General features: G+C 36.6%; 1 protein-coding gene across 3 annotated transcripts in view; it reads left to right on the top strand.

The window, feature by feature from the left end:
* Nucleotides 1-1,089: 1,089 nt before the first annotated feature.
* The window catches only part of LOC128547202 (uncharacterized), a 24,990-nt gene continuing 12,175 nt past the window's right edge, over nt 1,090-13,904 (top strand). For 2 of the 3 annotated variants that reach the window (XM_053519094.1, XM_053519096.1), the window contains exons 1-8: nt 1,090-1,207; nt 1,711-1,780; nt 3,821-4,647; nt 5,479-6,249; nt 7,303-7,406; nt 8,875-8,980; nt 13,014-13,115; nt 13,527-13,625. In XM_053519094.1, the coding sequence (XP_053375069.1) occupies nt 1,762-1,780; nt 3,821-4,647; nt 5,479-6,249; nt 7,303-7,406; nt 8,875-8,980; nt 13,014-13,115; nt 13,527-13,625 (2,028 nt within the window). In that variant the 5' untranslated portion in view covers nt 1,090-1,207; nt 1,711-1,761. The remainder of the gene's footprint in view (nt 1,208-1,710; nt 1,781-3,820; nt 4,648-5,478; nt 6,250-7,302; nt 7,407-8,874; nt 8,981-13,013; nt 13,116-13,526; nt 13,626-13,904) is intronic. The other variant, XM_053519093.1, reaches the window with a different exon arrangement.

The following is a 13,904-nucleotide window of genomic DNA, read 5'->3' as shown; positions in this document are numbered from 1 at the left end:
ATATGCTGGATATGAAGCTGTTAAAATTATATAGATCCAGATCTAAATAACAAATAGCTGCTTAAAGTACAAGATACAAGTTTTATTCATAGCCGGGTAATAACAACATTACGGATATCTATTGATATACATAGCGAATATTATCAGAAAACAAGCGTATTATAAACTAATATAAATAAGCATTCATGATTATCACAAAAAAGACACGTTATACATTATACCGTTGCAGGACTTAGATTATACAAGACAAAATTATCTGAAAGAGTGTTACCAATTGTGACCAAAGCCTAAAAGCTTATTTAGATACATAAATATAGGCATGTGAAATAGCCGCATGACCTTTTTAGAGATATCCAATGGCAGTAGTCCACTAAAATATTTTATCTTTAGGTCTTTATTTCAAATGTAGAAAATTAACAGTTTGAGTTTTTCATCATATGAGATATGATGGAAGACGATGGTACGTTTGATTGTTTAATTACCAATAGCAAAAGCTAAAAATTTAATTGGCAGAAAACCATTTAATTAATGGATGATAAGTAGACTTTTTTCAAAGTAGTTATAATCACAGTACCATGAGTATTAACTGTTCACAAAATGAAATGGTCCACATTCTGAGCTGCGTAATGAGCAGCAAAGGATTATTGTACGTACAGAATTTAGGCCGGTGTTCCCTGGGAGATATGTCACCTCATCCAAGACTACTCCTGTTATAAGACCGGTTCGAGTACAAATGCCCAGTTTTGTCAAGCCCCACCATATTCATCGCCGCCCCACTCTCCCATCAACAACCAACAGTTTCACTAAGTGCTTATATCTTCTTTCCTGCAGACAGATCTTAACTTACTGTGTAACTCCATACAAATATTACAAATATTTCTTCTTCCATGAAATAATATGGAACAAAGACCTATGTATTTTATACTTCTTTGTATGGAACTCTCTACCAGCCGAGTATCGACCTTGCAAAAAAGTCAGACAGAGTGTGACCACACTTGCCAACAATGCCTAACTTTTTGTTTACTATTTTTGTTGTATATTCTCTTGGAATCGGATATCCGTCTCTCCATATTATAGTTGCTAATTTTTGTGGCGTATGCTCTTCAAGTCAATTGACACGGCATGCGGAAATATCGAACGCACCGGTTGAAAACAAAAACAATTAGTCGCTGTAAAGATAGCAATTAATTCATTTTGTAGCTGCCAGGTAATTATAAAATCATGCCGGCAGTTTAATAAAGTAGATCCACATTTTGGATTCTATTTACAATATTATTCTAGCATTGCTTTGACTAATGACAAAAGACAGCTTTGTGTAATAGTATTCGGATACGTTCTTCACTTAAAAACCCGTGACGCAGTAGAAATTAGAATACTACGACGTTTAATTTATGTCCATCATCTAAACTTGTTGATGGATTTATGACCTGTGTGGTTATTGTCATGCCTTTTATGGATGCAGTTTTGTTTGAGTGAGAAACATCTTCATCATCATTCATCTTGATAATTGACTCTTGAAATAATTTGACATTCTTGCTGGCTGATCATAGTCTGCACTGTTCACTATTCAGTCAGTGAACATCCCATTGAATGATAAGTGGTTCTGCCCAAATTGGATGATGGACCAGTCCATTTTAGAGATTTAGCAAGGTAAAGGCTAACATGACAATTCACATTCTTCAAACAAATGCCTCTGTTTTTTTATTTCAGAGGAAATTACCGATAGGCAGGTTATTTGGTTGTTTGATCACACCGTAAAATATGGATCCTAAAAAAGAAGGTAATGACATCATTTGTCATAAATCTGTTACAAAAGTTTTATCTACAGTATTAAAGCTTTTGGACTTTATGATATGTTTTATGATTAGAAGTGTCTAGGAATGGGATTATTTGCGTATTAGATTTTGTAGAAAATGAAATATCAAATAAGACGTAGTAAAACTTTAAAAATTAAATTGTACGATAAATATTGAGGTCAGCAAAATCTAAAGTACAATTTGGCATGTGGCAGTAAAATGACGGAATTTTAAGACGCCAGTTTGCGTGTTGTTTTGAGTGACTTTGATGTTATTTGATCAGACGAAAATCTTGCGTGCACATGTTTTTGTAAACATTTGCCCCAAGGTACAATTAAACGGTTAATTGTTCACTGATTGCAACAGTAGGTGGTAAGATAAAGAAGGCTCGGGCGTGCTTCTCTTGATAAACATCAAAATTATGTTTGAAGACTAAATTATTGATTTCCAGGCTACTCGATATGGAGTTTCAATGTAGCCCGGTGGGCACGCTTGGAAAAATGGTAGCCCCCGAGCTCCGGACATGACATTTCTGAAATCCTGCTTTAATCTAAATGGTATACAGATACAAGCTTTTCATACGATTGTTTACCTTTTCTTTCAAAACATAAATGACCGAAAAACTCCAAATGAATATAAGTATGTTCCATACCGATTAATTTAATTTAAAATAAACTTTTGATAACAGATAAACGAATGCAAATGAATTATATTGGACATTCAGCAAAAAAAAAACCTGTTAAAAGCAAACTTTATGACAGGACAAGGCATATGAACCTATTTTTAGTGTACACATTGGTCGAGAGGGCTAAGACGCTTTCCTACGGAGGTGAAGGCACCGGGTTCAATTCCTGGCTGCTCCCATTGCGGAGTGTCCTTGGGCAAGGCACTTTATCACGATTGCCTCAGTCGACCCAGCTGTAAATGGGTAGCAAATTGCTGGGGGTAAGGTATAATTGGTTTTAACTGTTAAAATAGGGTTGCTAAAAAGCTCTACATAGATTATGTTCTTTGTTTCACAAAGCACGGTAAATAAACTTTATGTTATTATTTCACAATAAATAATTGGCATGAAACAATTTGTTTCATAGTCAATTAACAGACACGAGTGAAAGAAAATGTTCAATGTATCTTGTAATATGGTTATTGACTATGCGGAAAAAATAAATACCTTATTATAATTTAAAAAAATGATTTGTCGAAATGTAGCTTACTCGGCGGGCAGTGAGTGAGTGAAGTTAACGTTATTTTGTCTGATCAATTTTGTGCCAGTTCAGTTCCTCATGATTTATCAAATTTTGGTACAAATGTATTCCTTGGTTATTTACATTTCTAAAGAAACTGTAGCAATAGGATGAATGCTGGTATCTGTGAACCATTTAGATTTAAGTTTTAGGTGAATATTTTGTTAAATCATATCTGATATTTCATTTTCAACAAAATTTAAGATACAAATAATCCTAAACATGTAGGAAAATGAAGTCCGTACCCCTAGACAACCCTAATAGGATTTGTCTGGAGGTACGGATCCGTACCCCTACTAGACACTTCCTATATGATTATCTGCATTTTTTACAATCAAGGCTTTATTAATTGCTTTTTTTCATGTTAGATTGATCTTCAACCAGTTTTAAAACCAGTATTAAAAACAGCAGGATGACAGCTATAAAAATTATCATATCATAAAATAAGTCATCCCAATAAGCCAAATGAGTAAGGCTAGAATTTCATGTGCATTTAAGTACTGATTTTCAAATAATTGAAGCCATATAATTGTTTAAAGATAAATTGGATGTGACTAAACCAGATTCACAAAATTTAAGTCTTGGAAAGAAGATGGAGTGCAGTATATGAATATAACACACAAAAAGAGTACAATTTGAAACTTGTGTGCTTAATGTTAGCTTGGCAACTTTGTTTTGTATATTTTTTGGTTGGTTTATAATTTCTTGCCAGTTAATCCACTGCAGGCACCATAGTACATTTGTATGTCTTATCAGTATATTAAAGCATGTCTCTTCCAGGGTCAAGGTCAGTTTCTCCTCACAGAGGTCATCATCTTGTTGGTCCCAGACATCCCGTAGCCAGCCAGCCTGGTCAAATGCCTGGATCCCTAAATATTCTCTCAACAATTCTGAGATCACCTCATCCTAGTCTACCAGCAGGTCATCCAAGAGTCATGTCAGAATCACTACCTAAATCAGGCAGAGGTCAGTCACCAATCAGAGTGATTACAACGCTTCCAGCTTCAGCGACATCTTCAGTATCTCCCAGGGCTGGTCTGTCTCCGTCAAGAACACCAACAACACTGCCTCCAAAGAAAAGTTTATCTCCTTCTAGACCAGTTTATTCAGAGAGACAAACTCCATCGCCAAAAATTGTCAAAACTTCTGATCTGGCCAGTTCACTGCAAAGTTCATTACAAAGTTCACTGCAGGGTCAAGTTCAGGGTCGTCAAGGTCAAGGTCAGTTGTTGTCACACTTGCCTTATCTAGCACAGAAATTGCAAGGTGGTTTATCTCATGAAGGTCTGTTTCAGCAGTACAAAGTTCAGCAGGTTCATGGAGCACCTATACCAGGGGGTACTGCACCCGGAAGTCTGTTAAAAGAAGCGGGGCCACCAGTTGTTTCAGTTGGAAGACGAAGCCCAGGGCGACAAGCACAACCCCTACCAGCCCATCAGAGAATACCTTCACCATCGCATGTTTCAACAATAAGAAGAACCCCATCCCCAGCTCACATGCCAGTGGGGTCAGACCCTACAGCGAAGGTTATTGTTGCACACACTGGGGCAGCCAGACCACAAGCTGTGAACCTAGTAAAGACTTCAGCACACCAAACTGTCCCTGAAGTAAGTTGTTTCTTTTTTGATTAACGTTTTTATGATGCATGCTCTCAATTTAAATAAATGTGCCACTGACTATGTGAAGGAAACTTTTCACTGGCTGGTCAGAAAAGATTATAAATTACCAAGCTGGAATGACATTTCTGTCTGAGTTTAGAACCATGCCTACATCTCCTATTAAGATACATGTCATTCCAGTTCTTGTATGTCCAAGAAACGAGTATGAATGTGATTTAGAAAGATGTAAATAATTTAAGAAATTGGTGTCAGCTGATATTTTCTGTTTTCTAAGTACATTTTCACCATGAATAGTTCATTACTTGTGATCAGTACTCTAAGGCAGGTGTGAAATCTGCTGGCAAAGTGGTCATGACAGAGGTCTCTAAATGCTGTGGAATTATTTAAAAGTATAGAATTTTGACAGAACCCAGTTTTCAAAGCATTACTTATTGTGCTAGGCATTATGATAAAACACATTTTTTATGCTAACTTTGTCATTTTACAAATATGATAGACATTTAGGATTGTTGGATGGTCCACAATTTCTTTAACGAACATACACTAAACCACTGAACAACTTTCGATCAAACTACTTACGAATGTTTCCTGAGTAGTCGTCTTTTAGATCCTTCGAATCTAATCATGCTAATACTGGCAACCCTTGATCCAATTACAGATATTTTCCTTGTTCATGACCTCTACCAAAATTGTTCGAGTCCGCTACATGTATGAAACTTAAGTGAGCAAGAAAGGATCATAATGGCTCTTTTATTATAAAATACAGTTGCCTGACCAGTAGATTTAACAATTAGTATAATTAATGATATCTGATTGCAGACAAGAATGATAGACACAGACTTCAAGTATGGTGACTTGTTACAGAGTATCAACAGATCGCATGAGAATATACAGTCCCATTTAATGCAAGGTGGGCTTTCACCCATAACCCCGTCTGACCCTGTCAGCACCAGATCGTGGTCCTCTCAGCCAGCACCCCAGCTGGTCCCAGTTCCATCAGTAGCTCTGTCACTGGGTCATGCACTCAGCAGTGGAGCATTCAGCCAGACTCACGGTGTACAGCCAGCCATTAGAAGTACCGGAACAGTTGGAGCTACCCATATGACCGTATCTCCAGCAGTTGGGTTCACACCAGTAGTTATACCTTCCCAGAGCTACAGGTCTAGGAGTCCGCACCGTTTGTCTAGTATACCAGTACCCACTTCAAGTACTATTAGCAGTATTTCTGCTAGTGCCCATCAGCCTGCATTAAGTTATATTCATACCCATGGAACCCCTGCGCAGTCAGTGTCTATGACAGAACCTGGCCCACCAAACATTACCATTTCATCGTGCAGTACTATCCCAACTCCAGACAGACCTCTTCAAAAACTTCCCAGAAACCCATTTACATTTCCTGCCACACCTCCAGTCACACTGACCAATGAAAGGCCAACTATAGGAATTCCCATCATCCAATCAAAAATAAAAACAGAAGGAAAGCTGACAACCAGTGAAAAACAGCGACACTGTAGCGATGAAATGCCACAACTGTCTCCAGTGAAAAAAGTAGAAATAAAGAAAGAAGATGAAGAGGATCTTGTCAGTATTGTAAGTACTAGATTTCATTGTTCATAATCTGACAAAATCTGATGTCAATTGTTAGAACATGAATCTGTTTTTATAACCAGTAACTCACGTGACTAAATATAACAACTTTTAACAGTTCTTAGCACTATATATATATATATGTCTGCCCTGATGATTATGATATGAAACCGGTAGGTGGACAGAAATACAGATAGAGGAAACCCATTGGATGTTTTTCTTTTTTATTTATTATATATATAGAGAATAATAGGTTAGTGCCGTAGTTGAGAAAGTTTATCTGGTGAGGTGGAGGAGGTTATCGGGTGAGCCGAAGGCGAACCTGATAACGTCCGGAGCCGAGCCAGATAAACTTTCTCCATCTTAGGCACTAACCTATTATTCTATTTATCTTGTCATTAGTTCATTTTCCGATATTTGGCAATTTATTTTACAAAAATAAGTGTGCGACAACCGCTTTAATGACGTCATATTCGTAATGACATCACTTATATAATGACGTGATTACCGGCAAAATCGCAATAACTTCTTCGTTTTTGAATAAAAACTCATTATTTGACCACTCATTTTCTTAGTTCGGACATTTCCAACACAGTGATGATGGTTTCGTTGCAAAATTTCTTATGACAACAATATCGACCATAAGGTCACATGATCAACTGACCGTATATCACTGGTCACATGATCAACTGACGGTATATCATGAAAGATATACGGCACCCTGATATCGGGTCGAAAATACTGCAAGTGACAGGATAAATATATATATATTCCCGAAGAAGGACTGATATAGCCGGAAACTAGTTGAATTAAATAAAAATTACACACATTTACATATGGTGTTTGGTTATGTGTTCAACTTCTCCTTTTTACTGTTTAAGTATTGATAAGTTCTTTATACATGCCCAAATACTGAGATAGCAGATGTCATCAAATCATACCAAAAATGTAGTTGTTTACACATTTTAAGGCATCGGTAGTTGGTTACACAATCTTGATTTGGATCATACCAGTTGTACTAGACTGAGTTAATGAATTGTTTTCATTATATTTCAGCCAAATGCCTATAACATGAGGCTACAGACATTGGCAAACTTTCCAAATAACCCCACCTACAGACCTACATACAGGGCAACTTCAGTCGCTATACACAAAGCAAAGTAAGATTATGATTTTATGTTGTTCACTCCTTTCTAATTCTTACTTGTTAACGTATAAGTTTTGAATGTATTAGCATGTCAAGAAATGCAGTTGGTCTATGTTCCTCATTGTTTAGTTTTTTCTACCATTGTCTTTCAAGTAACATTTACTTATATATACTTTGGCCTTTAAAGTAACGTGTACAGTATTCTTTAAAGTAACGTTAATTTACTGGGGTCTTTCAAGTATCGTTTTCTAAAGTTGAGTGTAACATTTTTCTGAAGAAATATTAAACAGTGGTCCTTGCAGTAACAAATTTGAAAGTCTTTAATAATATTCTACCTACTGTCTTTGGAGTAATATTTTCCAAAGTTTTAAGACTTAAAACCTTACCATGGTCTTTGAAGTAACATTTACCTATGTTTGAAATAGAGGATATTACATGAGTGTCTTTTCATATTGAATTTAAAAAACGAGTTGAATAAAATGATAAAATGCGAGGCTCTGCCGAGCATTTTATCAATTTTATTCAACAAGTTTAATAAATTTAATGTGGAAAGTCACAAATGTAATATTCTTTTTATCACATGTTAGCTATTCCTGTCGAAACATCAAAAATTCAACTTTCTTTTACTATATAAACAAGTCAGTTTGACCAACGTATCCTATACGGTAAACGACGTCGACGTCAAAGCTTTATTACACTAGTGTATTATCATTTTTATTTAATGGCTTTATTACACTCCCGCGACGTCAAACATGTGATAAATAAGATTTACCTATGGTCTTTGGAGTAACATTTTCAAAACTTTAAAGAATCAATACCATGCTCATTGAAGTAACATTTTCCAATGTCTGAAGTAATATTAAACACTGTTCCTTTTAGTGATATTTCAGATGTCATTAGAGTAATTTTTACCAGTGTCTTTTGAGTAACAATACCAGTTTGGTTTAGTATACAGTACAGAGTACCATGAGGTTTTATTGTTTTGCTCATGTCAGTTTGTCAGTCAGTCCATTTGTCAGTAGGCAGTTTGGTTTTCCAGTCAATAACTAAGGAATGGTTTGGCCTGCATAGGTCAATAGATGATCAAAAATGTTTTAACGGTCAGTAGGCCCAAGTTCTATGTCACAGTGGCCTTGAGACTGAAAACAGTTCAAGGTCAATGAAAGGAGAATGCTTTGGTCAATAGTGTTCAGACCTCAAAGGATGACTGCATAGGGTCACCTGCCTGTGTTTACTAGATGATCCTTTGGGTTTTTTTGGGTGTAAGTAGGTCACAGGTCAAGGTCACAGTGACCTTGGGACTGAATTCTTATCAATAACTGGAGAATGCTTTGGCCGAGGACTGTCAAATGTCTTAAGATGATTGCTAGTAGTTCTTATCAATTAATTAACATAAATTATCAATTAATTAACATAAATTATCAATTAATTAACATAAATAACCTTAATATTTTTTACCTGTTCATTTTATGCTTGTTCAGGGTTGGATGTATAACAAACTCGGCTAAATCGCTGGACATTTTACGCCAAAATTTACAGAAATGTATAAACAAAGAGATTGATGCTGTCATACAGTCATACATGGATGTGAGTATTTTTCTGTTTTCTGTTCTTTTTGATTAAACCCTGATTTTCAGAACTTTAGATTATGCTTAGAAAATTGGCAAATAAAAAGGAAAGGGTCATGTGTTTGATTATTTGCTAGACTGATTTCTGAAAAAGGTCTGTATCCTTGTTAGCTCACCTGTCACATAGTGACAAGGTGAGCTTTTGTGATCACCCTTCGTCCGTCGTCAGTCCGTCAGTGCGTGCGTGCGTCCGTCAACAATTTCTTGTCTGCACGATAGTGGTTTCATTTATGATTTTATTTTAACCAAAGTTGCACACAACTTGTATCACCATAAGATCTCGGTTCCTTTCTTGAACTGGCCAGATCCCACTATGGGTTCCAGAGTTATGGCCCCTGATAGGGCCAAAATTAGCTATTTTGACCTTGTCTGCACAATGGCAGCTTTATTTATGATTTGATTTTTACCAAACTGGCACACTACTTGTATCACCAAAAAATCTTGATTCCTTTCTTGAACTGGCCAGATTCCTTTATGGGTTCCAGAGTTATGGCCCCTGAAAGGGCCAGAATTAGCTATTTTGACCTTGTCTGCACAATAGCAGCTTCATTTATGATTTGATTTTAACCAAACTTGCACACAATGTGTATCATCATAAGATCTTGGTTCCTTTCTTGAACTGGCGAGATTCCATTATGGGTTCCAGAGTTATGGCCCCTGAAAGGGCCAGAATTAGCTATTTTGACCTTGTCTGCACAATAGCAGCTTCATTTATGATTTGAATTTAATCAAACTTGCACAAAACTTGTGTCACCATAAGATCTTGATTCCTTAGTTGAACCAGCCAGATCCCTTAATGGGTTCCAAAGTTATGGCCCCTGAAAGGGCCAAAATTAGCTATTTTGACCTTGTCTCCACAATAGCAGCTTCATTTATGATTTGAATTTAATCAAACTTGCACAAAACTTGTGTTACCATAAGATCTTGATTCCTTAGTTGAACCAGCCAGATCCCATAATGGGTTCCAAAGTTATGGCCCCTGAAAGGGCCAAAATTAGCTATTTTGACCTTGTCTGCACAATAGTAGCTTCATTTATGATTCAATTTTAACCAAACTTGCACACAACTTGTATCACCACAAGATCTTGGTTCCTTTCTTGAACTGGCCAGATTCCTTTATGAGTTCCAGAGTTATGGCCCCTGAAAGGGCCAGAATTAGCTATTTTGACCTTGTCTGCACAATAGCAGCTTCATTTATGATTTGATTTTAACCAAACTTGCACACAATGTGTATCATCATAAGATCTTGGTTCCTTTCTTGAACTGGCGAGATTCCATTATGGGTTCCAGAGTTATGGCCCCTGAAAGGGCCAGAATTAGCTATTTTGACCTTGTCTGCACAATAGCAGCTTCATTTATGATTTGAATTTAATCAAACTTGCACAAAACTTGTGTCACCATAAGATCTTGATTCCTTAGTTGAACCAGCCAGATCCCTTAATGGGTTCCAAAGTTATGGCCCCTGAAAGGGCCAAAATTAGCTATTTTGACCTTGTCTCCACAATAGCAGCTTCATTTATGATTTGAATTTAATCAAACTTGCACAAAACTTGTGTTACCATAAGATCTTGATTCCTTAGTTGAACCAGCCAGATCCCATAATGGGTTCCAAAGTTATGGCCCCTGAAAGGGCCAAAATTAGCTATTTTGACCTTGTCTGCACAATAGTAGCTTCATTTATGATTCAATTTTAACCAAACTTGCACACAACTTGTATCACCACAAGATCTTGGTTCCTTTCTTGAACTGGCCAGAGTTCTTCATGGGTTCCAGAGTTATGGCCCCTTAAAGGTCCAAAATTGGCTATTTTGGCTTTTGCAGCCATAAAGAGACTTCATTTATGGTTTTATTTGAGACAAACTTCCAAAATAACATCAACAACAATAATTCTTGGATTCCATGACAAATCAGATCCAAGTGTAGGTTCAGAGTTATTTTATATCTGACTACCTCCCCTGATTGTAATCAAAATGGATTTATATCAGTAAGTACTTATAGGACTTATTTGAAATTTCATTATTGTCATTAGTTGGACTGAGCCAATCAGGGTAGATAACTATGGACTGATTTTATGTCAAATTACCTCCCTTTATTTCAAATTAAAATGGGTATATCTCCGTAACTAATGAAGATACTGATCTGAAATTTCATTTATGTCAACAGATTTATTCGGCAGATCCTTCTTTTGTTCACTTTCAATAAAAAAAAAAATTCAATTACTTCCCTTTTTACGTTACTATAAATAGCTTATTTTTAGTAACTTTTTTGTTATTGGCCTTAGGGAAAAACCGAGACCACTTTTCTGTGGTACAACATGGATGATACCTTTAATTTTTAGATGTATTTTGACATATCCGTACCTTGTAAGAATTTTTTTTTTCTTTTTGGTTAAATTTCTCCCCTTTGTTGTTACTGTCCTTTGGACTTAGATATTTTTTTCTGAGGACCATCTTGTCTTCAAGTGCAATGATAACAGGTGAGCAATATAGGGCCATCATGGCCCTCTTGTTTTTGAGATATTTTTTTGCGCATGATTATAGAGATCCACACATTACATGCTGATAATAAGACATTATTTGAAATTATTAAACGTCAAAAGTTTTAATGTCATATTTTTCTTTAAAATGATTGTAATGTTGCCATTTTAATGAAAAAACTGATGTGTTACCATTAATTCATAAAGAAATATTCATTTCCTTATTCAGAGTCCAGACTTTATTCTATGTTAACCGGATAAATGATGTTACGCCTTTACTTCTGGCTTTTCAAACATGCAGAACTACATGTACCTAAATAAGTTAGGCAAATGCAGACAAATATAGTCCTTCCCAGGTCACTCAATTAACATGAGAAATCTTCTCATAAATGGTTGTAAATAGTTTGTTTTTTTTCTCACAGTAAGTTGTTATAAAAACAGAAACTTGAATGCTTGCATAATTTTCATGGCATAGAGGGACTTTATCAGATTCTAAAATGCAGATACTCCTGACAGAAGAAATGGAAAATAATGGTTATTTCTGTGAGGGGGAAAAAATGAACATTTTTATGCCCCCCTTCGAAGAAGGAGGGATATATTGTTTTGCAGATGTCGGTCGGTCTGTATGTAGACCAATCCATTTCTGGATGATAACTCAAGAACACTTGGGCCTAGGATCATGAAAGTTGATAGGGAGGTTTGTCATGACCAGCAGATGACCCCTATTGATTTTGAGGTCAGTATGTCAGAGATCAAGATCACAGTCCAGGAACAGTAAAATGGTTTCCGGGCGATAACTCAAGATCGCTTGGGCCTAGGATCAGGAAAATGGATAGGGAGATTGGTCATGATTAGCAGATGACCCTTATTGATTTTGAGGTCATTAGGTCAAAGTTCAAGGTCACATTGGCCAGGAACAGTTAAACAGTTTCTGGATGATAACTTGAGAACGCTTGGGCCAAGGGTCATGAAAGATGATAGAGAGGTTCATCGTGACCAGCAGATGACCCCTATTGATTTTGAAGTCAGTAGGTCAAAGGTCAAGGTTACAGTGACCATACAGTGCACATTTAAACCGTTTTCAGCCAATTACTTGAGAACGCTTGGGCCTAGGATCATGAAACTTGATAGGGAGGTTGGTCATGACCAGTAGATGACCCCTATAGATTTTGAGATCAGTAGGCCAAAGGTCAAGGTCACATTGACCCAGAATAGTTAAATCCTTTCCGGGGACGATACCTTGAGAACGCTTTGGCCTAGGATCACGAAACTTAATAGGGAGGTTGATCATGACCAGCAGATGACCCCTTTGATTTTGAGCTCAGTAGGTCAAAGGTCAAGGTCAAATTGACCCTGAGCAGTAGAACTTTTGTTTACAGTGAGCAAATAATTTCTGTTCCTTGTGCAATTACTGAATGCATCAAGGGGGGCATTTCGTGTTCAACGAGCTCTTGTTGTCATTTAGTTAATTTATTTAATGTACATACTGGTAGTAGAAAGTTCTCTTTTTTTCCAGAAATTCTTCAAGTTAGGTATTGAAAACATCAGGCTGAACAATGGAGAAACTGCAGTAACAGATGATCATATACAGGCTGTGTGTAGACAGATCCTTGAAGAGGTAAGTCTCTGTATTGAACAACAGAGAATTTGCATAGACAGATTGTCATATTCAGGCTGCTGTAGACAGATTTTTCAGTGACGGATGATTTGAAACAGATACTTGAAGGAGTAAGTCTCAATATTGAATCTGCAGTGAAAGGTGATCATGCGCAGGCTGTTTGTAGGTAAATGCTAAATAGCTAAATAATGTCTAAGTCTCTCTATTGAACAGCGGGAAATTGCAGTGACAGGTGATAATGGTTGTACAGGCGTTTAGTTAGTAAAATTTTAGGTGTTAGGTCTTAGAAATGCAACAGTATTATTTAATGTTTTAATTATCAAAGCACACAATTTGTTTTCAACGTAATCCGATGTTAAAGAGTTCATTAGAAGTTGTAGTTTTTGATTTTAAGATAAGAATAATTTTCAGGCCAAGAAGATGTATATCAGTGAGAGTGGACGTCAGAGTGTATCACCAGCCAGGGAACTGTCAGACAATGTTTCTGAGGCTGGAAGTAGCGGAAGAAGAGTAAGTATTTTCATCAAATATTCATTTTTACCTCACATTTTATCTGTTAGTTCTTGGTAGGAAGAAATGGGATGGATGCTGTGAGGCAAGAAGGTTATTCTAACAGGTGATAGTCTGTGAGACATCAGTTTTATGGTCAGGTATCATTCACACTACATGGAAAAACCTGCTGGAGTTTTGTGGGACTGGTAATACATGGCTTTCATACTTTCCAGTACATTCAGTTTTGAGCAGAGTTATTTTTAGATCCAGCTGGCTTATGAAAGGACAGTGTTTCCA

Source organism: Mercenaria mercenaria, chromosome 12 (genome assembly GCF_021730395.1).
Source record: "Mercenaria mercenaria strain notata chromosome 12, MADL_Memer_1, whole genome shotgun sequence".
In the NCBI taxonomy this organism is placed as follows: domain Eukaryota; kingdom Metazoa; phylum Mollusca; class Bivalvia; order Venerida; family Veneridae; genus Mercenaria; species Mercenaria mercenaria.
Note: the sequence above shows the minus strand (reverse complement) of the source record. Positions and strands in the feature narration are given on the sequence as shown.